Below are 22,134 nucleotides of genomic sequence, written 5' to 3'. Positions count from 1 at the left end.
ACAGCCACTAATGCCACAGCGTTAATTAAAAGTGGTATTTCAACTAATAGAGTCACTAAACATTTTGTGACGGGGCGGAGTCCAGAAGAATCGAACCGGAACAAACTGCCCCCTGCCTCGGAGGGCGCTGCTGCCTCCAGAAATGCAGGTGCCTTTGGAAGGACAGGCATCACAGGGCTGCTAGTTTGACTGTGGAACGTGGTGAGCTCCCAGGTAACTCCAAATGCTTGGAATATCTGTTCCTGAAGTGAAATACAACCTTTGAAATCAGCAGATGCTGCTGCCCCCGAGCTGGGAACCACACGGGAATGCTTTGCCGCGACCAGAGCCGAGAGATGCAGCGCTGGACCTGACTTGGGGCCGGCGTGTCCCCCTTGAGCAGATGGTGTATGAAGTGACGGGCCGGGTGGTGACAGTGGCCACGCGAGCCAGGCAGGACACATGAACAACCACAAAAACACGGATGAAATGTGAAAAAGCAAATTTATTTCTGTTACCTTGCCAACCGGGGGACCCCCGAAGCAGCAGCCAAGAGGGACAGAGGCACACAAGCAGGGACACAGGCACCGCGGAGCTCGGTTCGTGACAGAGTATCCCCGACCCTCCTCTTTTCACCTGTTTTATCAGATTCGTGCCAGCGTAGTTTACCACTGCGCTTTGATCAGTCACACAGCAGTGCAGGAATGTCAAGCATGTTCGATAGGGTGCCTTTAAGTCTGTCTCAGGCCTATGTTATCTAAACACAGATGTTCTACTTGTCAAGCACACAAGGATAAACAATTAGTATGATATATGTGTTTTTCTACACCCCAGCTGCAAGTCACTTGAGCATGTCTATAATCCTCCTCACCAATCTTCTGTTATTACCCCACAGACTACTAAAAACACTTACGTAGGAGTCCAGAAGAGTTCTTTTTTAGATACCTCTCTGGTAGTGATAAGAGGAGTCACCTAAGGAAAGAGGAAGAGCAAAGACAGCCCTTCGCTATATGTAGTTGTTCATAATTTTGTCCATTTATGTAAAACACACGATTTTGATTTAGTAGAAGTTTCTACATGCTCCTGGGGTTCGACAGGACAGAAGTGAATTGAGCCCTATGGAGGAGAGTTTTTCTTGCCTGAAAGAAATTCTGGAATTGGGTTCACTGTGATCCAACAAAAGAAGTGCTAACCATAATTACTATTTATTTTCTTCTTAGTCTTTCATGACTTATGTGCCTCTAACTGAATAGCAGTTAAGAGTTCTTGAGTGGATTGGCTTGTTTACTTTCACTCGTACTTTAAATTTAAAAATGTCTATGGGAAAAATGAGGAAATAACTAAAAAAATACAAAAGAAAAAAAGGTATGGAACACTAAAAACATTGATGCAATAAACAATAAAATCCAGAGCCAGAAACAGTGAGATTAGAAACCAACCATTCCACAGGCATAGCCCATCTGATTTTAGATAAATTCCCCATTTGTCTTCTCAGGCTTTTTTCAGTTTTCACTTTTCAGCTCCTCATTTTTCCTCTCTGTGGACAGACAGGTTCTAGTTATGAGAACACAGAACTTTAACACAAAGTTAAAGAAAAAGGCAAGTCGGTTGATTTCTGTCTGAATACTTTATTTTACAATCTTTGTATGCCATAGCAAGTTTGGGAGTCTCAACACGATTCACAGGGAAAAAAAAGTACAAAAAAAAGGGGGTTTTACAATATGTTGTCATTGTCTTCATACCGTCTCAGCTGTAATGGCTCTAGCCCACAAAAAAGTTCTACGTTTTACGCCTTCCAAAAGAGAGTTTGCTGCTACTGTGCACCTGGGGAGAAGTACTTTGAAGATATTACACTCCTAACCTACCTGAGAATGCCCATCATCCTTCTCCGATGAAAAAATGTGCTCTAAATGGCCCAGGAAATTTGAGTGTGAACAGAGGGAAATGTGGGGAAACAACATGAATGTCAGAGAAATTCTTCAACTCAGTCATGAAAGCACTTGTGCGTAAATTGATACTAGAGAAGCCTGCCACAGAAATGGAAAAACTTGCAGGTGAGAGAGTTACACAGAAATCCCTGTAAGCTCCCTGGCTGGTTGTTGGAGGAAGTAGATGGTCCCTTTACTACTGTACTACCTGACGTGGCACAAGAATCCCCATCTCCTCTTGATGCTGTGAGGCTTTGAGTCTATTACATTGGGGTAAACCTCAGGCCCTGTGTCCCCACCAGGCAGCCTATACATAATCTCACCTCACCTGGGGCAAGGCCCAGTTTTTCTGCGCTCAGTGTCCTGAGCAGTTCTGCAGATCCTCCTTGACCTTGTCCAGTGGGTGACCACTGTCTCACGTACCCTCTCAAGGGCTTGACTGTCTTCCAAACCGTTCTTGACTTAAACATACGCGTTTCCAACTGTGTTGTGAAAAAGAAGAGGAGCGTGGGTAGTGGGGAAAAGTGCTGTGTGTGTCCTGGACTGCTCACGTGGCTGGTCAGTTTTGTTTGCTTGGGACCATTGTTCCGTAAAATAACAGCAGCTGATCTTGACCCCCTTCTCCATACACCGGTGGACAACGACCTTTCAAACTTGGTGTCACAGGCGTGGGGTGGATTGTTGTAAACAAAGGTATACTCCTGTGGAATCCCAACATTTGTCCTAAAGATCTTCACAGTACTTTGCCTTTTTCAGGTAAAGGTGATGCTTGCTTTCTCCCAAGTAGTGTCTGAGTTGCCTGTCTGTGTGGGTGTGTGTTTGTGTGGACCGTGTTTAAAGACCAGTCTCCCTGTCTTGCCCGACCATAGGTTTTCTTCCTGGCACGCAAAGGAAACGTAAGCTCAGGAAAGAAAGAGCTGAGACCTTACTTCTCTAGAAGAGCCTGAATATGATCTTTGAGGGGGAAGAATGGCCTTTAAGACTTCCTCCCTTCCTGAATTGGATATTAAAAAGAAATTCTTCACTGTGAGGGTGGTGAGGCAGTGGAAGAGGCTGCCCAGGGAGGTTGCGGATGCCCCGTCCCTGGGAGTGTTCAAGGCCAGGCTGGATGGGGCTTTGAGCAACCTGGTCTAGTGGGAGGTGTCCCTGCCCAAGGCAGGGGAATTGGAATTAGATGATCTTTAAGGTCCCTTCCAAGCTGAACCATTCTACGATCCTATGATTCTGTGTCCTCCTCCTGTCATTTGAGAGCTTCAAGTACTTGAGCTCCAGAAGGTAACGCTTGCTGTGATCTGCAGAAATCAGCACCTAACAGGGCCTGAACAATCCGCGCACGTGGCCTTTTTCACTTATGCCTGGGGAGCGTGTGAGGGCTGAAGGGGAACGTCTCCAAGCAGAATTGTTGGCAAGTTAGACTTGACTTTGTTTGCAGAATTGGGAGGTGTCTGAGGAACAAGCAGGTTCAGTGTGCCCTTTTTATCAACTCTTTTGAGAACTGCCTACGTTTCCAGGTCTCCTGCACCCTCAATTGTAGCACTTGTTTCCAAGAGGGAAATACTGAAGTCGCTCTCTTCAGAAGGCATCTTAAGGGGAACGCTTCTAGCCTCTCCTAGTCGAGATGAGAACTAGCCATGGACAGCAACTCCCAAGCGCCTTCCTGTCCTCACTGAAAACCTCACCTTCCGTCCCCAAGGACCTCAGTGGCCCTCCAATGGACTCCTTCCATTGCCACTGCACAGCAGACAGGAAGACGCAGGCACTCTCCTCCCCTCTGCCCCTATCTGCTACTGTCAGCTGGAGGGGCACTGCCAGTCAATTCAGGGAGCTGTGTGGCTGGAGAGTAAAGGAGACCAGACAATCCTCCCAGGACAATATAGCCACCATCCCATTGAAGAGACCCCAGGAAAGGCATGAGTAGGGGTCCGGAGCCCAGGAAACGCAAAGTGAGCAGCGTTTACCTCTGACAAGAAAAATGGACCACTGGAAAGGGGCCATTAGCACTCTTGTCCCTCCTCCTGCATAAACATTTTGGTAACTTTCAGGACATGAGCCCCAACACCCAATCCAGCAGTGTTAGGGTCACCATCATGGGGGAAAAGTAATGGGCCACCATCACAGCAACAGCAGTAGAACTCCTGATGTCACCAGCTACCTCAACACCTTCCCTTCCAGGGACCTATAAAAGCAGGGACACCGGCCAGTAGCTCACAACACGCTGAGCAGCCAGAGATTCTGACCCCAAGCACTCTTGGTAGTGGAGGACGCAGACAAGTAAGTCAAGTGCCCACATGGAGTGCAACGAGCAAGAAGAGGTTCAATGGAACCACTGAAGATGCCTCCACATCCCATCAATCGCAAGAGGGCTGACAGCAGCAGAAACACCCATGGCAGGCAAACTAAGCCCGTGGACGTCGACCCACCACTGAAAAGCGAGGAGGCAATGGAGGTAGATCCACCCGCAGACAAGGAAGAGCCAATGGAGGTGGATCCAGCTCCTGCAGGGCTGATGGGGCACTACACCGCCATGGCCAAGGTGCCACCAGCACCATGGATCCCAAAGTGCCGCAGGAGAGACAGGGCCTCTCAAGGACCCTCCAAACACCCACCTCCCAGCAAGCAGTGACACCCCAGAGCAAATGCTGGATGTAAGTAACTCATCCAGCAGTAACTCATCTTCCTCAGACGAGGAAGAGCCAATGGAGGTGGATCCAGCTCCCACACGGCTAATGGGGTACTACCCCGCCATGGCCAATGTGCCACCAGCACCATGGATCCCAAAGTGCCACAGGAGAGACAGGGCCTCTCAAGGACCCTCCAAACAGACACCTCCCAACAAGTGGCGCCACCCCCAGAGCTGATGCTAGCCGTAGGTGGACCATCCACAATGCCACCCGGCATGCACATCAGGAAGGTCACCCAGCTGTCAAGCCACAAATGAGCCCAGAAAGTCGAGAACCCACATGGAGTGCAACGAGCAAGAAGAGGTTCATTGGAACCACTGAAGATGCCTCCACATCCCAACAATCGCAAGAGGGCTGACAGCAGCAGAAACTCCCATGGCAGGCAAGCCAAGCCCATGGACGTCGACCCACCACTGAAAAGCGAGGAGGCAATGGAGGTAGATCCACCCGCAGACAAGGAAGAGCCAATGGAGGTGGATCCAGCTCCTGCAGGGCTGATGGGGCACTACACCGCCATGGCCAAGGTGCCACCAGCACCATGGATCCCAAAGCACTGCAGGACTGCCAGGGACTCTCAGGGACCCTCCAAACAGCCACCTCCCAGCAAGCAGTGACATCCCCGAGCAAATGCTGGCTCTAAGTGGGATATCCACAACGCCACCTGGCACGCTCATCAGGAAAGTCACCCAGCTGTCAAGCCGCACATGAGCCCTGCGTTCCCACATGCCGCCCCTCCTGAAGTGAGGCTAGCTGCTCTGCTCTGAGCACTGAAGAAGAGGAGAGGAGAGGGGCTGCAGTATTCTAGCCAGCACCACCATGGCTCCAGAAAGAGTCCCTTGGAGACCACTGAAGGGTCAGTGAGGCCAACACTCAGGCACCACAGTCTGAGCCACAGCAGCAGAACTCTTGATGTCACCAGCCACCTCAACACCTTCCCTTCCAGGGACCTATAAAAGCAGGGACACTGGCCAGTAGCTCACAACTCACTGAGCGGCCAGAGATTCTGACACCACGCACTCTTGGTAGTGCAGGACACGGCCAAGCAAGTCGAGAACCCACATGGAGTGCAACGAGCAAGAAGAGGTTCATTGGAACCACTGAAGATGCCTCCATATCCCAACAATCGCTGTTGGGGCTGACAGCAGCAAAAGAGGGCTGACAGCAGCAGAAACACCCATGGCAGGCAAACTAAGCCCGTGGACGCAGACCCACCACTGAAAAGCGAGGAGGCAATGGAGGTAGATCCACCCGCAGACAAGGAAGAGCCAATGGAGGTGGATCCAGCTCCCACACGGCTAATGGGGTACTACAACACCATGGCCAAGGTGCCACCAGCACCATGGATCCCAAAGCGCCACAGGACTGCCGGGGACTCTCAGGGACCCTCCAAACACCCACCTCCCAGCACGCAGTGACACCCCAGAGCAAATGCTGGATGTAAGTAACTCATCCAGCAGTAACTCATCTTCCTCAGACGAGGAAGAGCCAATGGAGGTGGATCCAGCTCCCACACGGCTAATGGGGTACTACCCCGCCATGGCCAACGTGCCACCAGCACCATGGATCCCAAAGTGCCACAGGAGAGACAGGGCCTCTCAAGGACCCTCCAAACAGACACCTCCCAACAAGTGGCGCCACCCCCAGAGCTGATGCTAGCCGTAGGTGGACCATCCACAATGCCACCCGGCATGCACATCAGGAAGGTCACCCAGCTGTCAAGCCACAAATGAGCCCAGAAAGTCAAGAACCCACATGGAGTGCAACGAGCAAGAAGAGGTTCAATGGAACCACTGAAGATGCCTCCACATCCCATCAATCGCAAGAGGGCTGACAGCAGCAGAAACACCCATGGCAGGCAAACTAAGCCCGTGGACGTCGACCCACCACTGAAAAGCGAGGAGGCAATGGAGGTAGATCCACCCGCAGACAAGGAAGAGCCAATGGAGGTGGATCCAGCTCCTGCAGGGCTGATGGGGCACTACACCGCCATGGCCAAGGTGCCACCAGCACCATGGATCCCAAAGTGCCGCAGGAGAGACAGGGCCTCTCAAGGACCCTCCAAACACCCACCTCCCAGCAAGCAGTGACACCCCAGAGCAAATGCTGGATGTAAGTAACTCATCCAGCAGTAACTCATCTTCCTCAGACGAGGAAGAGCCAATGGAGGTGGATCCAGCTCCCACACGGCTAATGGGGTACTACCCCGCCATGGCCAATGTGCCACCAGCACCATGGATCCCAAAGTGCCACAGGAGAGACAGGGCCTCTCAAGGACCCTCCAAACAGACACCTCCCAACAAGTGGCGCCACCCCCAGAGCTGATGCTAGCCGTAGGTGGACCATCCACAATGCCACCCGGCATGCACATCAGGAAGGTCACCCAGCTGTCAAGCCACAAATGAGCCCAGAAAGTCGAGAACCCACATGGAGTGCAACGAGCAAGAAGAGGTTCATTGGAACCACTGAAGATGCCTCCACATCCCAACAATCGCAAGAGGGCTGACAGCAGCAGAAACTCCCATGGCAGGCAAGCCAAGCCCATGGACGTCGACCCACCACTGAAAAGCGAGGAGGCAATGGAGGTAGATCCACCCGCAGACAAGGAAGAGCCAATGGAGGTGGATCCAGCTCCTGCAGGGCTGATGGGGCACTACACCGCCATGGCCAAGGTGCCACCAGCACCATGGATCCCAAAGCACTGCAGGACTGCCAGGGACTCTCAGGGACCCTCCAAACAGCCACCTCCCAGCAAGCAGTGACATCCCCGAGCAAATGCTGGCTCTAAGTGGGATATCCACAACGCCACCTGGCACGCTCATCAGGAAAGTCACCCAGCTGTCAAGCCGCACATGAGCCCTGCGTTCCCACATGCCGCCCCTCCTGAAGTGAGGCTAGCTGCTCTGCTCTGAGCACTGAAGAAGAGGAGAGGAGAGGGGCTGCAGTATTCTAGCCAGCACCACCATGGCTCCAGAAAGAGTCCCTTGGAGACCACTGAAGGGTCAGTGAGGCCAACACTCAGGCACCACAGTCTGAGCCACAGCAGCAGAACTCTTGATGTCACCAGCCACCTCAACACCTTCCCTTCCAGGGACCTATAAAAGCAGGGACACTGGCCAGTAGCTCACAACTCACTGAGCGGCCAGAGATTCTGACACCACGCACTCTTGGTAGTGCAGGACACGGCCAAGCAAGTCGAGAACCCACATGGAGTGCAACGAGCAAGAAGAGGTTCATTGGAACCACTGAAGATGCCTCCATATCCCAACAATCGCTGTTGGGGCTGACAGCAGCAAAAGAGGGCTGACAGCAGCAGAAACACCCATGGCAGGCAAACTAAGCCCGTGGACGCAGACCCACCACTGAAAAGCGAGGAGGCAATGGAGGTAGATCCACCCGCAGACAAGGAAGAGCCAATGGAGGTGGATCCAGCTCCCACACGGCTAATGGGGTACTACAACACCATGGCCAAGGTGCCACCAGCACCATGGATCCCAAAGCGCCACAGGACTGCCGGGGACTCTCAGGGACCCTCCAAACACCCACCTCCCAGCACGCAGTGACACCCCAGAGCAAATGCTGGATGTAAGTAACTCATCCAGCAGTAACTCATCTTCCTCAGACGAGGAAGAGCCAATGGAGGTGGATCCAGCTCCCACACGGCTAATGGGGTACTACCCCGCCATGGCCAACGTGCCACCAGCACCATGGATCCCAAAGTGCCACAGGAGAGACAGGGCCTCTCAAGGACCCTCCAAACAGACACCTCCCAACAAGTGGCGCCACCCCCAGAGCTGACGCTAGCCATAGGTGGACCATCCACAATGCCACCCGGCATGCACATCAGGAAGGTCACCCAGCTGTCAAGCCACAAATAAGCCCAGAAAGTCGAGAACCCACATGGAGTGCAACGAGCAAGAAGAGGTTCATTGGAACCACTGAAGATGCCTCCACATCCCAACAATCGCAAGAGGGCTGACAGCAGCAGAAACACCCATGGCAGGCAAGCCAAGCCCATGGACGTCGACCCACCACTGAAAAGCGAGGAGGCAATGGAGGTAGATCCACCCGCAGACAAGGAAGAGCCAATGGAGGTGGATCCAGCTCCTGCAGGGCTGATGGGGCACTACACCGCCATGGCCAAGGTGCCACCAGCACCATGGATCCCAAAGCACTGCAGGACTGCCAGGGACTCTCAGGGACCCTCCAAACAGCCACCTCCCAGCAAGCAGTGACATCCCCGAGCAAATGCTGGCTCTAAGTGGGATATCCACAACGCCACCTGGCACGCTCATCAGGAAAGTCACCCAGCTGTCAAGCCGCACATGAGCCCTGCGTTCCCACATGCCGCCCCTCCTGAAGTGAGGCTAGCTGCTCTGCTCTGAGCACTGAAGAAGAGGAGAGGAGAGGGGCTGCAGTATTCTAGCCAGCACCACCATGGCTCCAGAAGGAGTCCCTTGGAGACCACTGGAGACCACAAAAAGAGGCGAGGGGTTGTCATCTATTCAGGTAGGCACTGTGGCACTAGTAGGCATCTCTTGGAGTTCACTAGAGTATGTTGGAGATTGCTGGAGTCCCCTGGAATGCCAACAAGGTTCTTGAGACCTGGAAGTGAGGGATTTTTTCCTGAGGATGACAGCACCAGTGGGGGCTGGCTGTCCTCAGCTACGTCTCCCCTCAGCTATCAAACAGGTCAGTGACAATGAAAGCCTGACCTGCCCTGGCAGTGTGGAGAAAATAGAAACAGATCATGAAAGAAGATAGAGGCTGCTCTTCCTTTGGAGAAGCAAAAGACGTCAGTTCTGACAGGAGAAATCTGTGGCAAGATTAGAAAATGAAAGCCTATAAAGAAACAATAACACCCAATTTGAAACCTCAATAAAGCACAATTTTTTTGGAAAAAGCTCTCCTCTCTTAGTTTACACTTTTGAGACTACGTGGACCTCCCCCCAGCCAATCCAGCTGTGTTTGGGCCACCATCATGGGCCACCACTCCTGGGGCACCATCCAAGCCACAGCAGCAGAACTCCTGTTGTCACCAGCCACCTCCCCGCTTTCCATTCCAGGGACCTATAAAAGCAGGGACCCCTGCTGCTGAGCAGCTAGTGATTCCAACATGAAGCATGCTTGGAAAGAGGAGGACATGGCAAAGCAAGGCAAGTGGGATGAGACAGAGACCATTCCTTGGACCATCAACCATGTGCCCCCAACCCAAAAAAACGAACCAGGCTGAGGAAAGTGATCTGGTGGAAGACCACAGACCACCTCCAGCCAGTGAGTGGTTGCTGGCGCTAACCTGAGATCCCGCCAAGCTCATGGAGGTCAAGCCCCACCGAATGGCATACAGCCCATGGACATGGATCCACCTGCAGAGGAGGAAGAGCCAATGAAGGTGGACTGGGCAGGGCTGACCAGGCACTACATCACAGAATGGGGTGCCTCTGGCCCCATGATGCCCAAAGTGGTGCAGGATCACCAGGGGCTCTCAGGTGCCTGCCAACAAGCCATCTACTATCAAACGGTGCCACCCCCAGAGACAATGCTAGTCAGAAGAGGAAGCCGTCCTGCAAGCTCAATACCAATATCACCCAGCCACTCTTTACCTATTAAGACCTATATGAGCCCATCTTTCCCAGAAGGGATGCCATCTCCTCTCTTCTGAGGCTTGAGGAAGATGTGAGGAGAGGTACTCACATCTTCTGGCTGGCTGCGCCATGGCACCAGGAATAGTCCCTTGAAGCCTGTTGGAGACCACTGGAGTCTGCAGGGACTCTGTTGGAGCATGCTGGAGACCACTGGAGAGCCACTGAGGTTCTTAGGACCTGGAGGTGGTGTTTTTTCATAGAATCATAGAATGGTTTAGGTTGGAAAAGACCTTGAAGATCATCAAGTCCAACTGTTAACCTAGTACTGCCAAGTCCACCACTAAGCCATGTCCCTAAGCACCACATCTATGTCTTTTAAATACCTCCAGGGATAGTAACTCAACCACTTCCCTGAGACTCTTGTTTCAATACTTGACAACCCTTTCAGTAAAGAAAGTTTTTCTAATAGCCAATCTAAACCTCCCCTGGTGCAACTTGAAGCTGCTTTCTCTTGTCGTATCACCTGTTACTTGGGAGAAGAGACCAACCCCCACCTTGCTACAACTTCCTTTCAGTTAGTTGTAGGGAGCGATGAGGTCTCCCCTCAGCCTCCATTTCTCCAGGCATTCAGTCTGAGGATGAGAAGGTCAGTGGGGGGTGGCTGTCCTCAGCTATCTCTTGCCTCAATTATCGAATGGGTGGGTGAAGATGAAGACAGAACAGCCCTCACAGCAGGCAGAGAGTAGAAACAGATCAACAAAGAAGGCAAATGCCACATCCCTGCAAACATTCAAGATGGAGAGAGAGCTCTTCCTTTAGAGAAGCGGACAACTTCAGTTCTGACAGGAAGAAGTTTTGGCAAGACTGGCCAATAAACAATTGAAAAAACAATAAAACCCAATAAAACTGAATGAAAAAGCCAATAAAACCCAATAAAAAAATCAAGAAAAAAAAACAATTGAAAAAACAAAAAAATCCTCTCCTCTCTTATTGGGCATCTTTGAGACTGCATGCGGACTCCTGTGTCCTGTTCTGGTCTCCCCAGAGCAGGAAAGACACTGACACATGCAGCGCAGGTCCAGCCCAGCACCTTCAAGATGGTGAGGGGCCATGGCACAGGGCATACAAGGGCAGAATGAGGGAACTGCCACTGTGCAGCTGGCAGAAGAGAAACCTCAGGGCTAGATCTCACTGCTTATATGCCACAACACTGAACTTATTTTCCTGACCCAATACTACCTTGAAAATCATCCTGGTTAGCTCCCACATGCATTTCACTACTGCTAGTTTTGGTATCCAGAACAGCAAAGACCTTGTATAAAAAAAAATAGAGACCTTGACTTCCCTCAGCTTGCATCCCTACTCTCTTTGGCAGGATACAAGACATGGGCTCATCTCTCGTACCTGCTTCCTGAGTCTTATTATCAAAGAAGTATGAGAGCAATCAACTGTGAGTGTTCTTTGCCAACGTGCACAGAAGCAGCATCACATCTCTAGTTCATTAGATGGGTGAGAAAAAGGCTTCATCTTAATGGTAGGAATAAAAGACGGAAGTAGAGGTTTCCTGTGACAACGGGTTCTACAGAAAGAAATACCTCTGTGAGCTCCTGAGCTCCTCTGGCTCTAAGGTCTTTAAGCCCACAGACAGTAGGGAGTGGGCCATGGTGTCAACTCTCTTTTTACACCTTGGTTTCTAATCAACAGCACTACTTGCCTTGCTCCCACCTGGAGCCACAGAGCAAACTAGCTGATGGCCAGCATACGTTACTGGAACCCAGGGCTTGCAGCAAAGCAGGGAACCCACTTGTCCTGGTTTAAATGACACAGGACTAACTTATCTTCTAATGCCTGGGAAAACTGCATTTTTAGAAGACTCTAGTGTCTGAATTTGTGAAAATATTTCCTTTATAGCCAGCTATGGCATGTGGGTGTCAAGGTCTCGGTGTTTTCGAGCTCGCCAGGTGCAGGGATGAGGAGGGGCGAGGCCTGGGCACTTGACTCAAGCTGGCCAACAGGATTATTTCATACTGTAAAAGTCAGGTTGAATATAAATTAGAAAGATTTAGGATCTCATGGGAGGTTTGGAGCATGCATCTGTATTAGTTGCAAATTTGACCTAACTCCTATTTACTTCAGACACAATCAGGAGCAATGGCACAACTTTAATCAGAATCAGGCAGTCTGGATCAGGTCTTGAGACATACAGAGCCTGACTCCTTCCAAATATGTCTGTAGCAAACACTGCAATTCACAGGTGCAGTTCAACACAGGAGACTTGGGACGTGTTTACAGGAGGCACTGGAGCATGTTACTCCTCAGGGAAGAGCGTCCAGGTCTGGCCTCAGAACTGCAAGCAACATTGCTGTGGCAATTAAGGGACCGCAGGATGCCAGACCATATGCGCAAAAGGTTCCTCCCAACCATAAGCAGTTCTACAGTTGTTGAAACTGTCCTAAAAGAGCAGGAGCTGCGCTATGCCTTGTTAGCTTGCACCTCTCTGTCCTATGCTCCATCACACACTACACGCTGGTGGCAACATTGCTTCAGGTTTCTCACTGAGCTGCGCAGAAAAAGGTGTCATCAACTCCGTACAGGGGGAGACACAAGTATTGCCATGAGCGATGCTGACTGCCAACTTTTATGGTGATTTCGTACAGCTCATCTAAGGTACTCATGGCATCAGAAACAGTGCTGGAATTTGGTTGGGCCAAGTCACATGCAACCATGGGTTTCCCTCATCCTTTTCTTCAGCAGTTCCCAGTTACGGAGCTTGGAACCATCAGGGAGTGTTCATGAAGGCAGGAAGAGCCTCAACGTCTGCCATTCTGGGTTCACACACATGCTCTGCACTGCAAAGACTCCCTGCACTTGGAAGCGCTTACCTTGGCTGCTTCTGCACAATTGTCAGTGAAGGAAACTCAGTGAAATGAAGCACAATATAACAGAATTGCATGTATTCAAGTACCAGCCACAAAGACAGCAACCAGTGAATGGCCATAGTTTAACAAGACAGAATGGCACAAAACGTTAAACAGATGAACTTCCCTTTCACTGATACCTTTGCCTCTACACTTCTGCCAATCCAAGGGCTAAGGGCAAATTAGATGCTGCGAAAAGGTGAAACGAACAACAGGTGGAAAAGAGCTGCCACACGGGATCAAACAAAAAGTCCTTTTGTTCCCTTTTTTGTCTGCAGCAGTAACCAGGAGTAAGGGAATGAGAGTAAGATACATATGTATACTGTACACGTTGAGCCTTCCCTACCATTTATTCTCCCCACTGAGTGGGCCAGAAACTTTCTGCGCTACCAGCTTAATTCAAACTGCAATGGCTGATCATCACCCTGGAATCTGTCTGCCTTCAATTTCTCTAGTCCCGCTTCAAAGATATTTCTGTCATTGGTCTTGACAACCACTCTGGGAATGTACTGTGTGCTCAATATTTCTTTTTGTTTAAGCCTTCAATCCATTCCTGTCAGTGTTGTCTGGCTTTAGCTGTCTCCTGTACTTACCACTACACCTGTCTTGAAAGGGAGGTCATGGACCAGCCATGTCACATCTGCCGCATGCATTAAGTTGTGACAAGGATTTTTGTGTTGCCTGTAGCCAACCTCCAGAGTTTCCACAATGGACACGAGGGCAGAAGTGGGGACCTGAGGAAAACAGCACAGAATTACAAACAAAATAATCACCTTTAATGGCTAGCGTTTGGAGGGGAGCATTTTGATCAGAGGTCCCAAACAGCAGTTTCTACTTCACAAATAATTAACACTGGCACACAGAGGTCACAAGCCTCTCTCTGCTCCTCTCAAAACCCACTGGAATATATCTCTGACTTACTACTCACAGTCAAGATTTTCTAAGGAAATAATTCTGACCAATAACATTCTTCAAACACTTCTCATCAGGCACGGGCAATTCCTGAGAACTGGTACAGGAGCCAGAGATCTGTAAACCCTTTCTAGCCAAAGTGAGTGGGGACCACTGGAGAATGGAAATGTCAATAGCGGAAGGGACAGTTGAGTATTTGGGTGAGATGGTCAGGATCTGAGCACAATGTTTCTGCTACTCATATTTAAGCCTATTCAAAGTTGGAGAAGAAGATACATCGCCTCTGTGTCTGTAAAACTCTGTAAGAATCCAGTCTCTCCTTTTCTGCCTGCATGCTTGAGAGTCCTATAAATCTCAGGAGAATGATACCATTGTTCCCACAGGATCAAATGCAGTATCTCCCATGGGGAAGCCTCTCTGGAACCCCACCCATTTCATGGTGCCCTACTGCAATTAAATGCACTGCTCAAATTACACTTAGTCCTGCTTACTGCAAAAAAAAGATTATTTTAACCTTCTAGGGAAACTAAAGCCTTCGAATAGTGCTAAAATTGCATTTTGAATGGAGCAGGATGGGAGGGAAGTTCAACACAAACTGAGATGGAAGAGACCTATCTACTGACCTTGAAACAGTTGATCACATCACAACTGGTATAAAGTTCATAGAAAATGAATTTCAGCACGTGATCCCCACGGGTGTCATTTCGTGCAAATACATCAAAGGACCACTTGTCCACATGCTGCAAGAGTGGCGAGAAAAGACAGTTGTCACTCTATAGTGTCCTTGCACATTTTACTGCCTCTAGTACATAAGTTTCTGAGGCAACAGGCTGGAACGCTGTGGGAACATGTCCCCTCCCACCTTAGTGCTGCTGGTGTGCAGTTCACCACTGCCTCACAGCCGAGCAACAACACTTGTCCCCAGCCACCCTTTGCTCTGCACCCAAACCACAGCCCACAGCAACCTCCCCGGTTGCTGCCTGGGCCAGAGACCAGGATGTCCCAGTGCCTCTCTGCTGCCGCGGGCAGGGCCGGCACTGACAGCCCTGCCATGGCTCCCCAGCAGCGGGAGTCCCCACCACCTGGGGCAGAGCCTGACTGAGGGGGCCAGGAGGCCACCCTGTCCCACGTGCACTCCCAGTCCCTCAGGATTTCTCCTTTGTCGGCCAATACAGCAGCTGGACCCACGCTGAGCAAGAGGGGCTGAGGCAGGCTGGGGGTTGTGTCAGCCGCCATCTTGCACCCAGGCCCGACCAATCGCCACCCGTTGAAAGGAAGGGCTGCCTGCGGTTACCCCAAAATAACTTCAACCAAGTAATTTTTCAGCCATGTGGAAGATGCATGTAGTCAGGGAGGGTAAACTTCTAATCACCACCTTACTGCACCACTTCGTGCACCTTCATTCACCATAACGAATGTGGACGGCCCTGCACATGGCAGTGCTCTATCTTCTTGCCTTACTTTTTTCCATATTTCACATAAAATAATCACTTTGTTCTCCATGCTATTTTTGTGGTTTTGTTTACTTAACTAATGGGTATTTTTCTATGTTTTTATATTAATATCTGAGATTTATTTTTTTTTAAATGTTCTGCAGTTTTTAATATTGTGAGACTTTCATTAAATTTATGTCCAATCAACACCTTTGTAGTCTTTTCTCTTTCCTATTGTTTTTACAGAAGCTTCCAAGTGAGAGATCATAATCCCAAATAGCATTATAATTCTTACTGTTATGATCCTTACTGCATACGATTCGGTTTTTCTAAAATTTAGGACAAGAACTTCAGAAAAAAAATTTACTCCAAACACAAAGTGAGACTGCCATCCAGAAGAAATTAGTTACAAACCTCAGATCCTTGACAGTACTTCATTTATGCCTTTCCCCAACAGAAATCCCAGAATGATTGCTTTTTTTAGCGACACGCTTGTCTCCACAAATTCACAGTTTTGTTCTTTAGGAAGTTGGGCTATACCGAACAAATAGAGCCGAGCTACCAGCTACCACAGGTGCTGCTCACCTCTGATGTTACTTCCAGACACAAAATATCATACCGCCTGGGTAAAGCTTATCCATCTCAAGAAGTCTCACTGCACATAAGCCAAGCTGAGAACTCCCTGTTATTGTCATGAAATGCAGAATGACTAATAAATTACCACTACTGTGGTAATGATATAACAGCTGGTGGTACTTAAGTAAAATATTACCTCTGAGTAATGGAAGAACTGTAGAGCTGAGTTTTCATTGCTATTTGTTAGCTATGCACTGAGAAAGAAAATTCCTTTAGGAAAATCCCAACTGAGACTTTTCCAAGAGCTTCCGTTCCATAGCAGCTCTCACCTTCCTCTTTCTCATAAATACAGGCAGTGTTAGCTCTGAAAAAAAACCATAGATGTCAACCAGTTAGTTTTCCTAGAACAGGCTGATGATGTCAGTCCAATATTTTTATTGCCTTAGAGGTACAGAAAATTTCAAGCAGAAAAAATAATAAATCTAATAATCTATTCAGAAAAGCAAGAAGCCACAATTACCCATCAGTATCATTGAGATGCCTCTATAATGCAAAATCTATAGCAGTAAGAGCAATGCCAGACTGCACTCTCCTCAATGAACTGAGTATGAGCTATAAACACTCCCATGCATCTTCTGGGGATTATCTCATTACTGCAAGAGATGACGGCCAATATTTCGTACCTTTTTCTTTTTTTGAAATGATACTGAACAGTAAGTTACCCACTAAAACTAATAAGAAATCATTCACTTGATAGGGCTGGATTGTTCCTTGTAGCTTAGCCTGTGTTCCCTACAGTATATTTTTTCTATAATGGCACGTCTGTTGGAGCTGAGGAGCAATACGTAATTACAAGCTGTATTTTTATAATTTTGAGCCTCTGGGTACTGTGTTAGTGATGAGATTTTCTTTGAGCACCATCCTTTTATCGTCCTTTCAAAAAGAATCTCTTCCCCCCAACTTCCACAGAGAATCTTAATTATTAAGAGTACAAGTAGCAAATGCTGTTGATTTAAATAAGCAGAACTGAATCGTAACAAAGGTTAAGAGGGAGCATGGCCTGAGCGCAGTAAGAGAGATCTTTAATTTTTTTTTCTCTCACACTAAATTTGCCTGTGCTCTTGGACAAGTCTTTGACCTGTCTTTCTAGGGTATTGCAGTGTTTGTTTAGCACCAAGACCGTGCTAACAGAAGCAGCCTTAACTCGATTTTTCTCATTTTTAACCTTCAGCAACCAACCTGCCACACCCGGGGCTGAAACAGTCCCGGGCCTCATTTTGCGCTGCCATTAATCAACCTGCACCACTTCGCGCTGGAAGGCGGCATCCCGAGGATGTGCTGCCCTCTGCCCTTCAGGCTGGGGGGTACTTTGAGAGGAGATTTTTCTCAGAGAAGACAACGACCCGAAGAAGGAGGCACCGTCATCGCCGCGGCTGGGAGCCGCAGCGGTGCCCGCAGGGGCGCTGAGGGGAGGCGGGAAGGCCTCAAGCCGCGGCCCAGCGGGCTGCCCCGGCCCGGCCGCCTCCACTTGCCCGGCCTCGATGTTTTCTTTTTTTTGTGGCCGCGGAATAAAACGAAGTCGATTTTCCTGGGAGTCCCTTCGAGGAAGCCAGCTTTCCCGGGGAGCTCCCGGCGGAGCGGCGCGGGCGAGAGACGACGACAACGCCTCCCGCCGACACTCCGCTGCCCGCGACCGAGGGTACCTCCTGAGGGGACGGGCCGAAGCCAAACCCCGCCCCGGCGGCGCAGGGGAGGGAGGGAGGCGCTGCGGAAGCGCAGGCGGCCGGGGCCGCGTTCCTGTCGGACCCTCAGGCGGCGGGAGGGCGGAGCGAGAGGCCGGTTGCACGGCGGCATTCTCCAGAGCGGCCATCGCTGGGGGCTCCATGGAGAAGCGGGGCCCGGTGCTGCACATCGTGGTGGTGGGCTTCCACCACAAGAAGGGCTGCCAGGTGAGGGGGAGGGGGGCGGGTGGGGGAGGGCGCGGGTGCCTGCCCGCCTCCTCACCTGTCTGGCGGCTTCCCCCTCGCCTGCCGCCTCCCCTCTCGCCTGCCGCCTCTCCCCTCAGCCTTGCGGCGGGGTGGCCAGGCGGGAAAGGCTGGAGCCCCTGCGGGAGGAGGCGCTTCTGAGGGGGGAGGCGGGGGGCATTGCTTTACCTCAACGGGCCGGTGTGAAACGGGCGAAGCGCGTTAGGGCCGCTGTCGGCCGCGCTCCCCCCACCCCCCGCGGAGGGACCGGGGCGGGGGTTCCCTCAGCCCGGGGCGGGGGCTGCCCGGCCGGGGCCGTGACTCAGCCCTCGCCGGGCGGTTAATGTTTTATCGAGCTGCCTACGTGACTGCGACCGGCCCGGCCCCGCCGCTCCCGCCGGGGGCCGAGGCGGAGCGGGGCCGGCAGGGTGAACCCCACGCCGTCCCCCCTCCTTTTCCTTGGGGGGGGGACAGGGCGAATCGTGGCAGCCCTGTCTCCTGCGAGCCGTGCGTCTGTAATGCGTTCAGGCAGAGGATTGAGAGAAAAACGAATCATTTTTTTTAATGCACCTTCTGTTCCTGCCCTCTCAGCGTTGAACTCTCACAGGTCCAGCTTGCACACGCCAGGCCTGACGGCCCCAGGGTGTAAGTCCACCCTTCATTTAAGTTTTCTTTGCCTGTCTCTTCCCTTGTTTCATAAATGCTTGACTGCTTCGCGTGGCCTTTATGGTAGAAAAATTTTATGTATGTTGTGTATTTCATAGGTGTTTTATGCTCTGATTTTTTTTTTATTTTACTTTTGTTTTTTAAACCCTTTAAACAGGAGATGCAGCTGTGCAGCTGGGCTGCACACACAGTTACTTCGCTGTGACAAGAGCAGATAGATGCAATGTGGGACTTGCAGTGAGTCTTTATGTGGAGCGTCCTTAGTCTTTACAAAAATTGCCAAAACAGCGATGAATTTGGTGGTTGCTGTTACGCGAGAATTGGTCTGACGTGAATGCGTTTCATACACGGTACCAGAGAGTTAAATTACTCTTTGTTAATGCTTCAGGAAACAAAACAAGCACAGCATGGTAACATGTAAAACAATTCCTCATACCAACAGTGGCTGAAGCAAAGTGCAATAGCTCATTGTAGGCATTCTTCCATCTCTCTTTCTGAAAGATCTGCATGGTTTTGTAATGCATCCTTTCTCCTCAGGGTGTCTAGGGGATGTTTGCAGGATCAGTTCCTATGAAGTAATTAGATCATCTAGGTTGCAAGGCTTGCAATATTTATCAGTCACTTTCTTGTCAAAGACGGTTAGGAGATGAGCGTTAGTTGGGTGTCTGTAGGAGGAAGAGCGTGTTTTTACCCTCACCTTGTTGTTGGCCTCTTGGAAAAGACACAGGTTGAAGACAAAAGCAGAGGTGGCTTTTGTTGTTTCTGTTCTTCTTTTGGGGCCTTTTCTTGTAACATTATGCATTGTTGGTGCAAAGAAAAAAACAACAAAACAAACGCAACAAAACTATAAATTAGTAGCAGTGAACTTTATCTTGCTGCCAATAAAATATTTGTAGAAGTACATTTTCAAGTGTTGTCAAAAACTGATTGGAATACCTCTGAACCAAAGTATTCTTTATGTCAAGAAATGAACTGGAGAAGTTGGAGAGAATGTGGCTGGGGAAGGGGATGGTGTAGCTGTGTCACAGGCAGAAGAACTGCAGGAATAGAATGGCAGTTGGTAGAACCACAAACACCCAGGCATCCTTTGTAAGGGAAATCTAACTAGAAATCTAATTTTAAGTATATTTTACCTCTGACTTAGCAAATTTGTTACTGAACTATAAAAATAGTTTCCTAAAAGAACTGGAGGCAGGGAACTGCACAGCTATATCCTAATGAGTTTGCCATCAGTAGTATGGGAGGCTCCAGAGAATTTGTGAAGGAAAGAATTAATTAACAACATGAAGCTAAGTAGACTGAGTCCTATGGGCATTCACTAAAGATAGAGCATGCCTGACTGACCTGCATCTCTTGTAAGAATAAATGATTGATTTACTTTCTCTGTAAAAGAAACGGAGTAGCTCGAATCCACCTGGAACTTGATAATGGATCACACAGTGCTACAAAAAAAAAAAAGTGGGTTGGTTTTTTTTTAAGGTGGAGATAGTGGAGGATTAGTACAAGAGCTGGTACTTGGGTGAGGAACAGTACGAAGGAGAGGAAGCAGCAACAGATTTGTGTCAGAAGAGGAGCTGCTGATTTGAAAGGTGCTTGCAAGGGGTGTTTCTCAAGACTAAATTTGGGCCCATGTAAGTGGCACTGGCATCGTTTACACATTAAAATCTAACTATGATGAGCAAACTTGAGGAATCAGTGTTATGAAGGAAGACTTGGAGTGTCACGCAAGAGCTGGATGATGTAGGAATGCTGGAATGATAGAAATGGGGTGCATTATGAAGTCATGCAATAGGAATGAATAATAACAGTATAGAGGCTTGGGAATTAACAAGAGGAGACCTCTGGAAGAGAAAAGGAACTGCATATGATCATGGTTAAGTCACAGAAGTAGTGTGATTTAGGGGCGAGAGTGGCAATAAATGTAGTCCTATATAGTGTAATAATATCTTTATTGATGTATAAAAATTCTGATCCACCGTTCAGGAAAATTGATCTGGATTTTGTCTGTCGCTTCCAGGAATGGATGAGATAGTCCTTGGGCAGTCTGTTTTCAAGGAGGATGTAGAAGAGCTTGGCTAGGCAGGCTAACAAAATGGATTTTGAGGCTGTCTTCATATGAAGACTGTAAGCCATCTGTGGGAATACAGGAACATTCTCCCCTTATCCTCTCCTGCGTCTTCACAACTGGAAAGCAGAGACGGTCCTGTGGTGAGCTGAAACAGGGAACTGAGGTGACCAATAAGCTTTGTTTTGGTGGGTTGTTTTGAGGTGGTTGGTTCACGGGTTCTGTTTGCTGAGTGGACATTTGCAGAAGACAGCTACACGGGCCCAAGGAGACTAGTATGGGCGTGGAAGGAGTGTCTATTGAAAGTGTCAGCCTGGGACTTTTTGGTTGTCACATTTGGGAGTGACATTTGAAGTATTCATTGAACCACTGCATTACATGCAATTGTATTCCAGGAGACCGTTGGAAAGTGAAAAATAAGGAGGAAAAAACAACCATTTAATGTAAAAGACAGTGTTGGCACAAGAACAAGTGGATATGGACTGTCTGTGGACACGCCGTAGATTGCATATGAGAAACTACTAATTGCAGAAAAGCAAAGTTCCAAAGCAGTTTTCAAATGGCAGTAATTCAGAGTGAATTTGGGGAACTTACAAATTAGACATGATACAGCTAGCCTGCTTGTTGTAACAGGAATTTTCCTGAGAAGATTCCTTTTGGGTTCTGGGTTTCCATCTCTTGTTTTCTCAAATAATCTTACTAAGCAGGGCATACGGAGTTAGAATTTATTGGTGCTAGTTGTTCTCATTTGCTGACTTTCCCTCTGAAGCTGCTATATGGAAGGTGATAGAAATATACATGTGGTGTAAAGCTGATGTGTACGGAAGTGTGTAACTTGAAACTGAGCTCTGACGTGGATTCTCTGGGATTGCTGTTGGTAAGGGACATAATTGGATTTTTACACATTCTTAGACAAGTATTATTCTGGTTAGATCCTGTTGTCTGAAGTGTACAGCTCTTCCTGTTGATTAACGTACAGTATAAGAAGTGTTTAGCCTATAAAGCAAGGACTTTTATGTGCCATTTGGAAATGTGTAGGAACATCTTTTTCTTGCATGGACTTTGAAAACAATCCATGTATGTTTGTTTATAAAAGAGAGAGTCAAGGAATTGGTCTGTTTCCATGTGCCTTTTGACTGATAGCAGGAAGCACGATGGTTGTTCCGTGTGCTGCTTCCAAGGGCCCACTGTTGGACTGTGGGTCTTCTTGCTGGGTGAAGTAGGACTATGTAAGAGACAAAGTGAAGGTTTAACATACGTACATTGTTTAGTCTGAGGATGCAGTTTCCCGTGCAATTGTTAAAAACTTGGAGTTGCCGCTCACTGTTAGGAAGGCTTTGTGCTGTGTGAAAGCAGCATGTTGCATTTTCCAACTGAAAGTCCTGAACACATTGGAAAGCGTGTTCTCTAGCAAGTATGGATTAAGCTCT

General features: G+C 49.2%; 1 protein-coding gene and 1 long non-coding RNA gene across 5 annotated transcripts in view; one reads left to right on the top strand and one right to left on the bottom strand.

The window, feature by feature from the left end:
• Positions 1-502: 502 nt before the first annotated feature.
• LOC134511497 (uncharacterized) lies at positions 503-17,388 on the bottom strand. 2 transcript variants are annotated; one of them, XR_010069890.1, is made up of 5 exons: positions 17,249-17,388; positions 16,206-16,373; positions 14,624-14,740; positions 13,682-13,822; positions 503-951 (listed from the first exon to the last, which is right to left on the bottom strand). It is a non-coding gene; the product is annotated as an uncharacterized LOC134511497 (long non-coding RNA). The 2 variants fall into 2 exon arrangements; XR_010069889.1 differs by lacking the exon at positions 503-951 and having other exon boundaries at positions 12,975-13,822.
• A 149-nt stretch (positions 17,389-17,537) lies between these two features.
• The window catches only part of AVL9 (AVL9 cell migration associated), a 42,848-nt gene continuing 38,251 nt past the window's right edge, over positions 17,538-22,134 (top strand). For all 3 annotated transcript variants that reach the window (XR_010069888.1, XM_063325530.1, XM_063325531.1), the window contains exon 1: positions 17,538-17,958. Coding sequence is in view for 2 of the 3 variants with exons in the window: in XM_063325530.1 (XP_063181600.1) it covers positions 17,551-17,958 (408 nt within the window). In the remaining variant the exon portion in view is untranslated. The remainder of the gene's footprint in view (positions 17,959-22,134) is intronic.

This window comes from Chroicocephalus ridibundus, chromosome 2, assembly GCF_963924245.1.
Source record: "Chroicocephalus ridibundus chromosome 2, bChrRid1.1, whole genome shotgun sequence".
Lineage (NCBI taxonomy): Eukaryota > Metazoa > Chordata > Aves > Charadriiformes > Laridae > Chroicocephalus > Chroicocephalus ridibundus.
This window is presented reverse-complemented; position numbering and strand designations above follow the sequence as displayed.